Source organism: Echinops telfairi, unplaced genomic scaffold (assembly GCF_000313985.2).
Source record: "Echinops telfairi isolate 266 unplaced genomic scaffold, ASM31398v2 ScPeMD7_7469;HRSCAF=8507_0, whole genome shotgun sequence".
NCBI classification, from domain to species: domain Eukaryota; kingdom Metazoa; phylum Chordata; class Mammalia; order Afrosoricida; family Tenrecidae; genus Echinops; species Echinops telfairi.
This window is the reverse complement of record NW_022111372.1, coordinates 85697212-85712250: the sequence shown is the minus strand read 5'-3', so window position 1 is coordinate 85712250 and position 15039 is coordinate 85697212. Positions and strand designations below refer to the sequence as shown.

General features: G+C 38.6%; 1 protein-coding gene across 1 annotated transcript in view; it reads left to right on the top strand.

Annotated features, from left to right (window-relative positions):
* The first annotated feature begins 396 nt into the window (after positions 1–396).
* Positions 397–15039, top strand: part of SPINK14 (serine peptidase inhibitor Kazal type 14 (putative)) — a 16902-nt gene continuing 2259 nt past the window's right edge. The window contains exons 1-2 of the mRNA XM_030888762.1: positions 397–405; positions 12202–12338. Of these exons, the coding sequence (XP_030744622.1) occupies positions 397–405; positions 12202–12338 (146 nt within the window). The remainder of the gene's footprint in view (positions 406–12201; positions 12339–15039) is intronic.

Sequence of the window (15039 nt, the reverse complement as noted above, 5' to 3'; positions counted from 1 at the left end):
GTCAGGAATTTTAGTCAAACAAGGTAGCTATACCAGCACTGCCATGTCATTGGTGGAGGTGGACTTGATGATAGAGTGATTAAAGCACTTGGTGATTAAAGTTGCTTACTGAACAGGGAGCGGTTCAAACCCACTAGCTCATCGCCATTATAAAGTTGATGCTATCAGCTCCCATAACGAGTGGTTGTCGTTGGGTGCTGTCCAGTCAACTCCGATTTATAGGAACCCTATGTAAGAAAACAGGGCCTAGTCCTGTGCTATCCTTACATTGTTGTGTTTAAGTCCATTCTTGAGCAACTGTGTCAATCCATGTCATTAAGAATCTTCCTCTTTTTTGTTGACCCTTTACTGCACAAAGCCTGCTGACCTTTCCAAAGGACTGGTTTGTCCTACAACATGCCCAACGTAAGTGAGGGAAACCACCTCATCTTCACTTCTAAGGAGCATTCTGACTGTTCTTGTTCCAAGACAGATTCGTTTGTTGTTCTGTCAGTCCATGGATTTTCAATATTCTTCACCAACACCATGATTCAAATGCACTGATTCTTCAGCAGTGTTGCTAGTCTATTATCTAATGTTCACATGCATATGAGGTGATTGAAAACACCATGAATTGGAGAAAGCACACCTCAGTCCTCAAAGTGACATCCTTTCTTTTTAGTACTTTAAAGATGGATTATGCAGCAGATTTGTCCAATCCAACACATCCTTTGATTTCTTGGCTATAGTTTCTGTGAGTGTTGATTGTAAATTCTAGCCAAATTATGTCCTTGATGACATCAATCCGTCTATCATGATTTTGTGTGTTTTGGCAAGTTGTGAGAGTTTTTGTTTCCTTTACATTGATACAATCCACATTTCAGGCTACAATCCTTAATGGTCATCAGCAAGTGCTTCAAGTGCTTACTTTCCATAAACAAGGTTACTTCATCTGAGTATTACAGTTTGTTAATACGTCTTCTTCCATTATCCTGATGCTGTGGAAACCCTACATAAGGTTGGTTTGAATCTGAATTTATTATGGGTTCAAATAAATGACAGCCACTATACTGTCTTGATAATTTAGAAGAGTCTTTATTTGGTTATAGCTGGACTGCTAGAATCTAAACGCGATTCTGTGATTGCAGTCCCGAGTTGACATTTCAGTCTATCTTTTAAGACAAAAAACCTCATTTATCCTTTGTCTAAGACTTAAGCAAGCGTGGACAGAAGCAGGAAACAAAATTAATGCTACTATTCTTTAGGGTTAGGGAGCGGCACGGGGTACAGCATTGATTATAACATTGTGCTAACTTCAAGAAGAACAAGCATGCATTACAAGGTACATTCCTTATCAAAAAAGCAACAATACCAAAATTGACTACAACATCCTGGTTACCATAACAAGATTAACTACACCATTCAGGTAACAATATCAAAAGGAACAATATTAGAACAAATGATATATTGAAGAATAGTCTAAACTAATTGTAGTGTCCTAAACCTGGGTACATGAGAGTACATTGTAAAATAAATCACCAGATAGGAGTTAAAAAATGGAGTTTCTTTTGCTAGTCTGCCTCAAATTGACTTGATGGAATTTCATTTTGATTATACATGATACATAACTGATAAAAATGTTTGCAATCAGAGAGGTGTCATGGGTGATGAAAGTCTAGAGAGATTACCAAACATTTTCAATGTATGAGACACTGAAGATAAGAGGGGACATTTATCTTCTAAGCTTATCTCATTGGGTATAAAATCACAAGTGTAAAATCAATAAATTCCTTGAGTATATCCATGTGAATTTCAAGAATATCTCAGGAACAGATTGATACAATGAACATTAATGGCAGAAGACCTGATGAGCTGTGGGATCACATCAATGACATCACTCATGAAGAAACCAAAAGGTCATGAAAAGGACAGAAGAGAAAGCAAAGATTTATCAGAAAGAATCTGACCCTTGTTTTTCATCATAGAATAGCTAAGGCAAGTTGTAGAAATGATGAAAATAAAGGACTGAACAGAAAATTTCCAAAGCCAGTTTCAGAAGGCAAAGTAAAATATTATAATAATAGGTACAAAGATGTAGCATTAGAAAACCAAAAGGGAAGAACACAATCAGCGTGTCTTAAACTGAAAGAACTCAAGAAAAAATTCAAGCCTCGAGTTGAAACATTTTAAGATTCTATTGGTAAAATAGTAAATGATGCAGGAGACATCAAAGAAGATGGAAAGAAGACACAGAGACTCTATACAAACAGATCTAGTTAAGAGCCTACCATGTCAGGGGGTAGCATATGAGCATGAACCAATAATAGTCCTGAAGATAGAAGTTCAAGTTGAACTGAAAACCTTAGCCCAACACAAGGCTCTAGGAATTGATGGAATAGCAACTGAAATGTTTCAACAGGCTGATGGAGCACTGAAAGCACACATTTGCCTATGTCTGTAATTTTTGAAGACAGCCACTTGGACAACTGACTGGACGACATCCATAGTTTCACCCATTAAAGGAAGGGAGACGTCGGACAGGGCAAGATATGACAAAATACCAATTTATAAACTATCAAGGGCTCATGAGGGAGGGGGGAGCGGGGAGGGAGGGGGAAAATGAGGACCTAATGTCGGGGGTTTAAGTGGAGAGAAAATGTTTTGAGAATGATGTACAAATGCACTTTACACAATTGATGTGTGTATGGATTGCGATAACAGTTGTATGAGCCCCTAATAAAATGTCTAAAAAAAAAAAAGAAAGAAAGAAAGGAGGCCCAACAGAATGCTCAAATTATCGAACATTAGTATCACATGCAAGTAAAATTTTGCTGAATACCATTCAACAATGGTTGTCACAATTCATTGACAGGGGTTCAGGCCGTATTCAGAACAGGACATGGAACAAGGAATATCATTCCCGGTGGACCTTGACTGAAGGCAGATTTTTATTAGTGTCTTCCTGACTATACAAGGGCCTTTGGCTGTGTGGACCTTGAGAAACGGTAGAGGTATGAGAAGAATGGGAAGTCCGCAGCACTTCATTGTGCTCATGCAAAACCTGGGCATGGATAAGGAAGCAGTTGGATAGCAGAACATGGGAAGGCATAGTTTAAAATCACGAAAAGTCAACCACACAAACTGTGACTATACATGGGGACTTCTCCAGATGTATTGCACAGAAATTGACTACATCTGTCATGGTAGTCCATGACCTGTTTTAATTTTCTTCAGTTTAACGTGAACTTACATATGAACAATTTGGGGTCTATTGTACGGTCATCCCTGACCTACTTTTACTGTTGACATTGAGCTTCTCCATCATATCTTCCCCCAAATGTAGTAAATTTCTGTGCAATACATCTGGAGACATTCCCATATACAGTCACAGTTTGTATTGTTGAAAAGGGATTTTGTAATTAATAAGTTATTGGTCTTGCAATATTCAGTCATGCAATCTCCATCTTTGTTTCTATCCCCAGCACTATGTTTTCTACCCATTGTTCCTTCTTTCTTTCCAACAATTGCTTTCCAATTTTCAATAACTATCAATGTATCTTGACTGTACAGTTGATTCATTTCAAACTAAAGATTTTAGTGGAATTTTGTAATTTCTTCATGCTCACCTTTATTAGTTGGTGCCTACTTTTGAATAATAGTAATAATGGCTGAGTTTTCTTATATTCAGATAGATATTGTTCTATCACAGACAGCATTGTACTTCCTGATAAATCCTCAAATGCCTTCTTGATGATTAATGGGACATCATTCCTCTTAAATTTGTCATTCCTGGAATAGTAAAACATATTATTTTTCTGATTCAAAATGGCAAATACCAATCCAATACAGCTCACTAACACCTAGAATGTCAATCGTTATGGGTTCCATGTTATTTTTGACAACTTCCAATTTTCCTAGTGTGTTAGTCTGGGTAGACTAGAGAAACGAATTTATAGACACTCATATGTGTGTAAGAGATAGTTTTATATAAAGGGTAATTGTACATTAATAAAGCATGTCAACCCAAGCCAGTACAAATCCATAAGTCTGATATTAGCCCACATGTCTGATAATAATCTATAAAGTCCTCTTCAAACTCACGAAACACATGCAATGATGCCGAATGCAGATGATCACAGGCCAGTGGGTGGAAAGTCTTGTAGATCCAGTGGCATTGTAAGCATCTCAGCACTGGCAGAGGTCTCCGTGTGTCTTCTCCAGATCCAGGATTCTAGCTGCATCAGGCTAGGTCCATGTGGCTTCTCTGGGATGTCTCTCAGGGAGTGAGCAGTGAGAGAGTGTCTCCTGTCTGCAAGGAGCAAAACTACTAGAGTTTCCAGAATTCTCAGGAGAAGGTCACACCCACACAGAGTCCTTCTTGTCTCTGACCCAATTGACCGACTAGACTCCACCACTTCACTCTTACTCTTGTCAAGTCCCAAATTGACACCAGATAACGCAACTACCACACCTAAGTTCATACTCCATGCATTCTAGGTTTCCACTGTTACTAGACGTTTTCAGCTATTTATCCTCATTTCAAGTTTTTCCCTAGAATCACATGAAGGTCCCAATGGCTTTACTACTGCAGACTTTATTTTGTCCTGTAATTATGATTGACTGTACTTTGAGAAGGTAGACCAGCCTTAATCTATTGTGAGTATCTTCGAACCTAACCAGAATATCTTCTAGCACTATCTCCGACAATGTTCTGCTTCTGTTCATGAGGTTTTCAGTATCTGATAATGTTCCGCTACTGCCCATAAAGTTTTTAGTGCCTAATTCCTCAGAAGTGAACAGCCTATTCCTTTGTCGTATTTTGGAAGCTCTGTTGAAATCTGTTCACTCTTGGTGATCCTTCAGGTGTTTGAAAAACAGTGACATAATATCGCAGCAAACAAAAGCCACCATCAGTATGACAAACTGACATATATTGGGTCAATATCTTAGAGCACATACTTGTCTGGCTCAAAATGGGTAATAACATTTCATTTCAACGCACGTAGGTCCTGGATATTGATCTCTGTACTTTCCACTTAATTTTTGACAACTTCCAATTTTCACAGATCTATACTTCATATATTATACATTCTCAATAATAGATGTCTGCAAAAATTTATTCTTTTTTTGAGGCATGAAGGCTGAGGATGATGAAGGTTCCGGTCTTTAAAGTTGACACTACTTTGAGAAGGCACCACCTCCTCATTTGTATTTCAAGTGCGGTCCAATCACCACACAATGTTCGACTGCTTTTAATGTTTGCACTGACAATCTATTTCATATTAGATTGTCAAGCCCTTCTTAATCTGGCTTAGTCTGGAAGCTCCACTGAAAGTTGTCCACCATGGTTGATCAAAATGGTATTTAAAATGCCAATAGCAAAGTATCCAGCAACACAAAACAGAAGCACCACAATATGAGAAACTAACAGATGAGTGGGACAGGACTTAAAGGGTTTGGCTGCTAATTAAAAGGTTGGTGAATTGAGTCCACAGGTGCTCTACATGAGATAGAGGTAGAAGTTTGCCATCATTGATATTTACAGACTTGGAGACCCTATGAGATAGCTCTACTCTGATCTATGTTCTCGCTATTAGTTGGAATCAACTTGATGTCACTTAGCTTAAATATGTATGGACGTGTTCATCATTAAATACTCAAAATAATATGTTTTGATAGATCATTCTAAGAAAGTTGAAAGTGTATCATTCAACATGTTTAATAGTTTTGAATTGTGACTTCAGATGATTATTTTTCTTTTTCCCTCTTTTTTAAAGTATTTCCTAATTAATCTATTTATAATTTAGATTTTCCTTATAAAAAACCCTTTCATTGTGAATTAGATGGGCATATACATTTAGATCGTAATTTTTGTATTCAACAATTCAAACAACTTATCAAACTTCTCAAGTATCTTGCCCTAGCACCCCTGCTCCCCACTCTTATCTTTCTTTTTTCCAACAGTTTTATTAGCACATAATTCACATATGCAATTGAATGGCTCAATTGTTCAATCATATGAAGTAAAATCATACAATTGCCACCACATCTATCTTAAAGGATTGCTTCCCCACCCCCATGGTTAAGAGGCCTTCAAAATTAGTTGGGCAATTATGAAAGTTCTAGTGCTTCCTTCCCCTCCTGTCTTCATTATTTCCTCCGGAAATCCCCTTTCCCTCCAAATGAAAATATTCAAAAATGAACATGTATTTCTTTTATAGCAGAAAAATTGCTTTTTACAGAAAGGAAGATAAAACAGGAAGTTGAGATTATAGGATAACATGCAGCAATGACCTGTATGTCATTGTATGTCATCTGTATATCATTATTTACAAAACTGTGGACTCTGATTTGCTACTGGGATAAAAATAAGACCAGGCCCAATGCACATGGGATCTTAAGGATTTTTTTCTTACACTCAACCTCCTCGTCATCCTTTGCTTCTGATGCTCTTTTCACACGTTCTGCACCCTTCCCCACAGTTCGCGTGATCTTTTGGAACATGCTGCTCTTTCTGCTTCTGTAATCTTCTTCATGCTACTGATTTTTCCCGGATGCCTGTCATGTTCAGTTATCTGCCCTTCTCTACCCCCGCTTTAATCTTCCAGGCGGCTCTTCCCTGCCAATACCCCCTACCAAGGTTTGATCTTGATTCATCCTACATGACCTACCTCCCAGGGTCTGCTCTGAACAGCACACAATGCTTCAGTGCCTTACCGCTTTGGGGCGGCAGACTCTCTGTCCCTCCCTGAGACTGGAACAAACACTTTGCAGAAGAGAGCCACAAGCACCAAGGAGCCACGCATGCTTGTTCTTTCTCTTCTCTCTGAGGTAGGTAAACTAGAGAATGGAGGTAGAGAAGGGGAGAAGAGTGGGTACCCAACTCTTGGGTCAGAATTCACTTTATGGCAGTAAATGGAGCCTTTCAAAGCTAGCAAAAGTGGCCTGATCCTCCCTCTGTCTGTCAATCCTTTAACCTGGCTGTGCTCCATGTGTCAATAGGTAAATGATATCCATTATTTACTGATATGCTGCCTGGGACTCTGAAATGTCAGGGAGAATGATATGTAGTCCTTGATCAATCCCAGGAACGTGAAGAGATCAATCCTGGGCTCATAAGTGTTGCTGCAAGGGCAAACATGTCAGAAAGAGGATCTGCCCCCTGGCATCTCTCTTACTGTGTTGGGATTAATGTTACCTCCACAACACAATACGGAATGCTTATTTTTCCTGAGCTCTCTTACAATGTTCCAGGAGTGCCTAGGATTCACAAGTTAGAAATTTTGATAATAAATAGAACATTCCTGGAATGTTAGAAATATTTGTTCCTAAATCCAAAAGGTACCCTCTGCTTTATGAGCCAATATATATATACATGCCTCTGGAAGCCTTATCATTTTCTTCTAATCCTCACAAAAAATTAATTTAAATGAGTCTTCACGTAAGGATTTGTCTTTTCAAGACATCTGAAATATTTTTACAGAAAAATGATGAATGTTTATTTACCTTGTTGTTTTGAGTAGCCCCAGATTTGTCCTTTTCTATTGACTAATCAAATTTAAACATTTCCCAACATTTTGTTCTTGTGCAAAGATGGACAGTACGAAAACATGATGCAACTCAAACTGGAGGTGTGTATCCATTTCAAAGGTTTTAATATCTTGATTAACTTTTTTTTAGCTGATTACGTGAAGGTACCACACTCTGAGACAATATCTCAGTATCCTTCTACAAACACACAAAGAGGAATAATGGCCAACTATTTCCCAGTAATCTGCTTGTTTTCATTATCCTTGGTGCAATCGATGGCATTTTCTGGTAAGTAATTTGGCTGCTTCTGGTTGGTATGTGAGGATAATGTGTGAGCTCTGACTTTGTAATTCAAAAAAGAATATTTATACATTGGTAGGACCATCTTACCATTTCTACATACATAGAGGGAAAAGGAAGTGTGAGTAAAAATGCTTTGGACCAATGACCAAGGGCCTTAGTTTCCCAGTCTACTACATGCAGAAGGAGAGAGGTTGGTTTATGTGCTAATCCAGATCAATAATTCAGAATGTTTGAAAATGTTGCTGTGTATCTGAATGGATACTTTGTGTGTGTGTGTCTAGAGGAGAAACCCTGTAGAATGGCATAAAGAGACCTAATCTCAAGGATTGATGACTTGGTTTTTCACAGATTCACTATGAATGCCTGGGTATTACCTAAGCCAGTGTATATCCCTTCTTTGCAAGAGGGGAATTGATTTAAAGGATCACTTTATAGCGCTAGTGTGCTTTGTTTTCTTTTCTATGTTGATTATTTTTCATATATTGAATCCTATTAAGTACAGGCTAACAAGAATTTGTGAAACTTTAGGGATTTCCTTGGTACATTGTACTGACAGCCCTTATGAGAGGAGGATTGCATATAGCTAATATTTTTCTTATTTACCAGGAATAGCAGAGATATTGTACATTTTAAAATAAATAAGTATAATTGTACATGGAAATTAAACAATATTTTCAATTACTCTAAGCTTCTTTGGTAATCAATAGAAACACTTGTTCTATGAAAAGATTTAAATATGTATTGCCAGAGATTAAACTTTATAGCTCTTTTCATTTATGCTCTGGTTTCAGGACGTCATGAGTGGTGGCCACCACATGGAAAATTTAAGGTATTCCCTTAGTAGATTTCCTGTGATTGAGATTCTAATCTGAGTTTTCTTTGGAGATGCAATTTTAGAACCTGACTGCAACAGAGTCATATGTAACATTCACCAAGGCCTAAGGTAGGTGTGTCTGCGGCAGGTGAACTGAAGGTACACAAACCCCAAGGAGAGAGATCCAAACTGAGATAGAAGGCTAGAGGAGCGGCACACAAAAGAACTCTGATAATGCCTGAAAAACTTGATAAACACCAACAACTGTCAGGTGTGTGGCAGGTTCTTAAGCGCCTGCAAACTTGAACACTGCCTGCTTCCTGCTCTTGAGGAGCTCAAAGTTGGGTGGAGGCAAGTCCCTGGTGGAGATCTGCAGGCAAGCTTTAGGATATGAATGGGGGATAATAGAAAAGAGTAGAACAACTCTGGACAGGGCCTCAGGTGATATTTTCAGCTCTCACGAGAAGCAAGCAGAATGAAATATCATTTTCACTTTTGTCTATCCCTTCTATAGTAGATCTTATTATAACAACAAAAATGTGCAGCAATGGAAGGAAAAATGAAAGAGATATTTCATTTTGGTATACATTTACATGAATGTATACTTTCACTTGAAGAACAGGTTTTATTTTTTTCATTTTCTGTCTCATTAGTCAATTAAAGAGTCAGTTTTTTCCCCTTGAGAGAAAAGAAACCACACGTTGACTGGCAAAAAAATTATTTTGAGTGAATCTGAGCCATTAAGACCTCTGGATGGGATGGGGCAAACTGGCTGAGATCAACTGCCAATCTCAAGATTGAAATCCACCCAAGGCCCTGTGGATGAAAGCGCTGGTAAGCTGGTGTCATAAGATGCACAGCCAAGAAAACCCTATCCAGTGGTTCTACTGTGTAACATCTGGGCTCACTCGTGGGTCTGAATGGACTCCATCGCCATGGAATTGGTTTATTTGATTTATTTTGTTTGATATAATTTTGTATATCTTCTTACTTTATTTTGTTTCATATTTGTGTGGGGAATTCCTGGGACTGAGGAGCAGAGGGTAAAAGCTGTCTGGAGCTACAGTTTGAATAAGATAATCTTGCAGAAATTGACTAGAATTTATCCTCAGGGCTTATAGAACTCATTCCAGAATTTTCTTCCCAGGGGATACCTACCTGAGGAGTAATTTCATTTTTATTAATCCTCAAATATTTACTAATTATTACTCATTTTATTTAAGAAATATTACTGATTTCCTGTGCTGTATTCTGGATTTGCAATATTAAATTGTAATGGAGAATATACATGGAGTATAGATATCAAAAACACAAAACCGAACTAATTACCATTGAATTGTTTCTTAATCATAGAAACCCTATAGGACAGAGTAGAATTGCCTCCATAGGTTTTTAAGACTAAATTTATTTATTTTTCCTAACAGTTTTATTGGCATATAATTCACACATTCAATAGTTCAATCTCATCGAGAAGAGTTTTACTCTCATCACCACAGTTGATTTTAGAACATTTTCTTCTTTCTTTTACTCCAGAATGTAAGTCTTTATGAAAGTGGAAAGCCTCATCATTCTCCCTTGGAGTGACAGGTAGACAAAATGTTTAGCAAAATAAGATTCTGCCCTCCCCTCCGTGGGTGTATAGCTTCTTAGGTGGCTCTAGCATTGTATGAAGCACTAATTAAAATAGGTGGAGGCCTCTTCCATCTATCAAGTCTGCTCCAACTCAGGATGACGTATATGCAACAGAAGCAAATGTGGCCTGATGGTACATTTTTCTTCTGGGAACTGGCTGAGTCAGTCCAATGTGACTATTATACCAGTCCATTTGACTGAGGTTCTCCCACACCCTAATTGAATTTACGGGTCACCAAATATAATATTTTCCTCTCATGACTGATCCCTCCCAATGCTTTATGTGTTTAAAGCAGGCAAGTCAATGCGCATGTATCCATAGGCTGTGGTAGACTAATTTCTGGAATTAGATCATCTGGATTGTCTTCTTCATATTCTGTTAGACCGTCAGCTCAACTCAAACCTGCCCATCATAGGTGACCTTGCAAGCATTGGCAATACTGGTAGCATAGCCATCGGCAGCATCAAGATACAGAAGATACCACATTAGGACACATTGGCAGAGGCTTTGTGAGAAACTTATTAGAGGTATAAAAAGAAAGAATGGGTAGTATTGAGAACTATCTCTGAGAGGGTGAGTTTTTTCATGACCTAGGAAAGTAAAGGAAGTCTGGTGGAGTAGTTGGTTATTCATTGAGTTGCTAAACTTCAGGTCAGCGGTTAGAAGCCACCATTAACTCCACGGGAGAAAGATTGGACTTTCTACTCCCTCTGCCTTAAGTAGTTAAAGTCTCAGAAACTCACAGGGGCGGTTCTCCCTGTCCTATTGGGTTTCTGTGTGTTGGCATTGACTTGAGGACCATGAAGATTTTTTCAGAAAGGTAAAATGGATTTAAGTACAGAAGGAAAAAAAAAGCATGATGGCAATCCAGAAGATGAAGTGCAGGGAGAATGGAGCAATGAGCAAGGTGGTCTAACTTAAGTTTTGAAGAGTTGGGAGGACCCAGACAGATAGGGTTTTTTAGGAAGATGGGATTTCCTGTTAATGTCAAGTAACTAACATTAAAAGATCTTACACATCGGAATAAGATTGTCCAATTCATATTCAATTTGTGGAATTGGAAGAAATTGGGATACTGAGGGTATTAATTGGGCGACAGATGCACAGGGGGCAGACTGTGCTGATCTGGTCATTATTGATTTGGTGGCACAGGAAAGAAGAAAGAGATGCTCAGCTCAAAATTCTCTCTTCTTCTCTAATGTACCCTCCCAAGCCCTTTTCCTCCTACAGCTCCTGGGACACTCCATCTGTACCTATCTTCTGACATTGACAGATGCCTTGACACAACCACCCTCAAGTTCCGTCAACCATCCATGTCGATCAGGGAAGAAATTTCCCAGGAACTAAGGTGTCTTAGAATCTAGGCTATGATGAGATATCCACCCTCTTTTATTTTCTATTGTCCCTACAAATCAGGTAGCTGACATAAATGGTCTTACACTTCACAAATTCAAGAAAAGACATGGCTTGGGGATTCTGAGAGTATATAAAATATGTTAACTGTTTAAAATCAAGACGTGAATTTTCATAAAATATTATTTCCACTTATTGGATGACAGGTTCTTTGGCTGAATTGTCATGAAAAAATGTGTCTAAAAGTCATTTCGGGTCCAATAACTTGGATATAAAGGCAATTGAGAAAGAAGCTGAAATTGGCTGGATATTCTCTGTTTATCTCCTGTTCCATGTCTTGCTGTTGAATAGCAGGCTTCTGTTTTCTATCACCTAGACAATCCTGACAATACAAGTGTCATATGGCTAATCCATGGAGAACACACATGTGTCAATTCTACTGTGTGTGGAGACAGGGTCTTTGAGAACTTTTGTGACACCGAGGAACAGTTCTGACCATGTTTTGGAAAAATCGAAACATAGTTCAACATTGGCTTCCCAGTATGTTGTGGTGATTTTAATTGTACCATTCTTTTCAACTCAATTTCAGGTGAAATGCCCTTATAAGAAAGTAGACTTGAGTTGGTACACTGGCACAGCGAATCCTTGTCCACATGTACACCAACCCATCTGCGGCACCGATATCAAAAGCTATGACAATCCCTGCATCTTGTGTATTGAGAGCTTGTGAGTATCACTGGGGAAAAAGAAGACAATGTTGAATTATTTCATCCACTGAAATCACTACCTAACCCACCTACCAAGCTCATAAGCCCTGAAGGCAAATACTTGCTCGTTTGTACAGATAATAATCAGTTCCCATTCAGCAGAGCATGTAGTTGTAGAAAGCTCACTGGAATAGAAAGCTGTGCTTTCCCACTGAATGGTGCTATTTTTAGGTTCTTTCTTCTTAGGGCTTGTATTCCTGTATGAATTGATGAGTTTTCACTTGAATTCCTCAAATATCCCCCAGAGTCCTAAAATGTCTTGATTTCAAGAAAAACTGTGGTTAGGCCTTCTCTTGAATATATTCACCCCCTCAAGTCTCTGAGCCTCAGAGCTAAGAGCAGGTGGTTACAAACATTTGGATTGTTCAGATAGGATTGTGTGTTTTGTGTGTTTGGATTTACATGGCCTGACATCAATGATGACACACTGAAATTTCAGGTTTGTTCCCTGTATGGGTCAGTGTGATTCACAGGAAGAAAAATTTCTGCATGTCCTCAGAATGGAGTCTTCATTCCAGGAATTATTTTATGTTGTAATTTAAAGAGAAATGTTAAGAATGTGGAAATCCCAGGTTATACTGTATTGAGTAATTCAGCCAAAATGTAAGAATATTGAAATAATAAGTAGAGACTTGATGATGTTATCATCACAAATTTGGGCCTCATTAAAAAACCCATTATCAAAGAAACTGTAGGATATGCTATAATATCTTCTGTGTCATTGTAGAATCATGAATGATAGTTGAATACCAACCTCCCTAGAACAAAACAAAAGCCCTATTCAAATCAAGTTGATTAAAACTCATAGTGATCACTTCAGCTAGGGCAGCACCTCTCCAGTAGGGGCTCGAAAGCTGGCATAGCTTCCCTCCACAGAGCATATAGGGGGTTAGAACCACTGACCTGTCAGTTCACATCCAAGCCCTTAACTACTGTGCCACCAGGGCTCTTTGATACAAGAAGTTGTTGCTAGGTGCTGTTAAGTCAATTCTGACTAATAACTATCCTATGTACATCCAAATGAAACATTGTCTGGTCCTGTGCCATCATCACAATTGTTGTTATGTTGCAGCCAATTGTTGAAGCCCATCTTGCTGAGAGATTTTCTTTTTATTGCTTATCCTCTACTTTACCAAGCACAATGTCCCTCTCCAGGGACAGGTACCTCCTGCTAAGTGATAGGAAGTCCAAATAGCCTGGTTTTTGTATTTAGTAAATTCCCTCTATACTTTGACATTTAATTTCTTCAACTACTAAACTATGCAACAAAGGTGCTAAATAAGACCTGGAGAGAAGATCAAAAGAGAAGGAAGCACTCAATAGTTTTCAAGCTAAAAGAGCTGAAGAAAAGCCATCAAATTTTTGAGTTGCAAATTAAAGGATTTTATTGGCAAATTTCTAAACAAAGCATGAAGCATCAAAAAGGATGGGGAGGGTGTTGGGCAGGATACACAGAATTACAGTACCAAAAATAATTAGTATGTGCATAACCCTTTCAGGAGGTTGCAAATTCTGAAGGACTGATTGTATTGAATGAAATAATACAAAGGATACTGATGGTATTGAAGATTCCAGGAATTGGTGGAACACCAATCGAAATATTTCAACAAATGGACGCAGCGTTGAATGCGTTCACACAGCTTTGCTAAGAAATTTAGATGACACTGATCCAGCTGTAAATAGGGTGTAGTGGTAGTGTCAGATCACTTCCAATTTCACAAGAAGGATGGTGAATCACTATCATTAGTTCCGGCAGCCCAAGGCCAATTCCTGAGAGGTGGAGGTCAGATATGCCTCCATCTACCCATCTTTCCTACCAACTGACACCAACCATTCCTCACAGTATATTTATACTCACTTCGATAGTCAATTAAGACTCATTGTGATCCTTTAGGACTGGATAAAACTATCCCTTTGGGTTCCAAGAGTGTAAAATTTTGTGGGAATAGAAAGCCTCATCTTTCTCCTATATCCCATCTACAGCACACTCTATTTCCCAACTGGATTCCCAACTGGATATTATAACTCATTATAACAGCTGCACAAACTATGCTCATGATTATGAGATTGATTAGGGAAGTTAACAGGTTACGATTCAAGATCAGCAATGTTCAGGATACAATTTTTTTTATAAAGATAATCTCTGCTTCTGATCTTCAACTATGAGGTTCTTCTTAGCTTCGGCCAGGCTTGGGCAGTGATATAAAATTTCTTTAGTGCTGCTAAACAAATTCCCAAAGGACAAACGACTCCCATCATGTCTCATCCGGAAGGCACTCAGCTATGCCTCCATGGGTCAGAAAACGTATCTTCCTCAATCCAGTACCTGTAGGCACCTCACACCACAAGCAAGCCTCCTGACTGAAAGCACTCATTTTTCCTCACCTTACCACTCTTTCTCTTGTTCTGACACCTTGTTCTGTGCTGCCCCTCCTCTGCCACATCGCTGGTATCACAACTATTTGATGGAAGAGGTTCAATGTCCAGGAATCTCAGAGTTCAGAGAACACATTCCATTCCTGGCTTTCCTTTCTTGATGATATTAAGATCACCATCCCCTGTTTCTGAGATCTCTCATTTTATACCAAGTTGCTATCAAAAGGGTGCCATGGTGACATAGTGGTTACATGTTGGGCTGCTAAACACAATGTCAGCAGTTC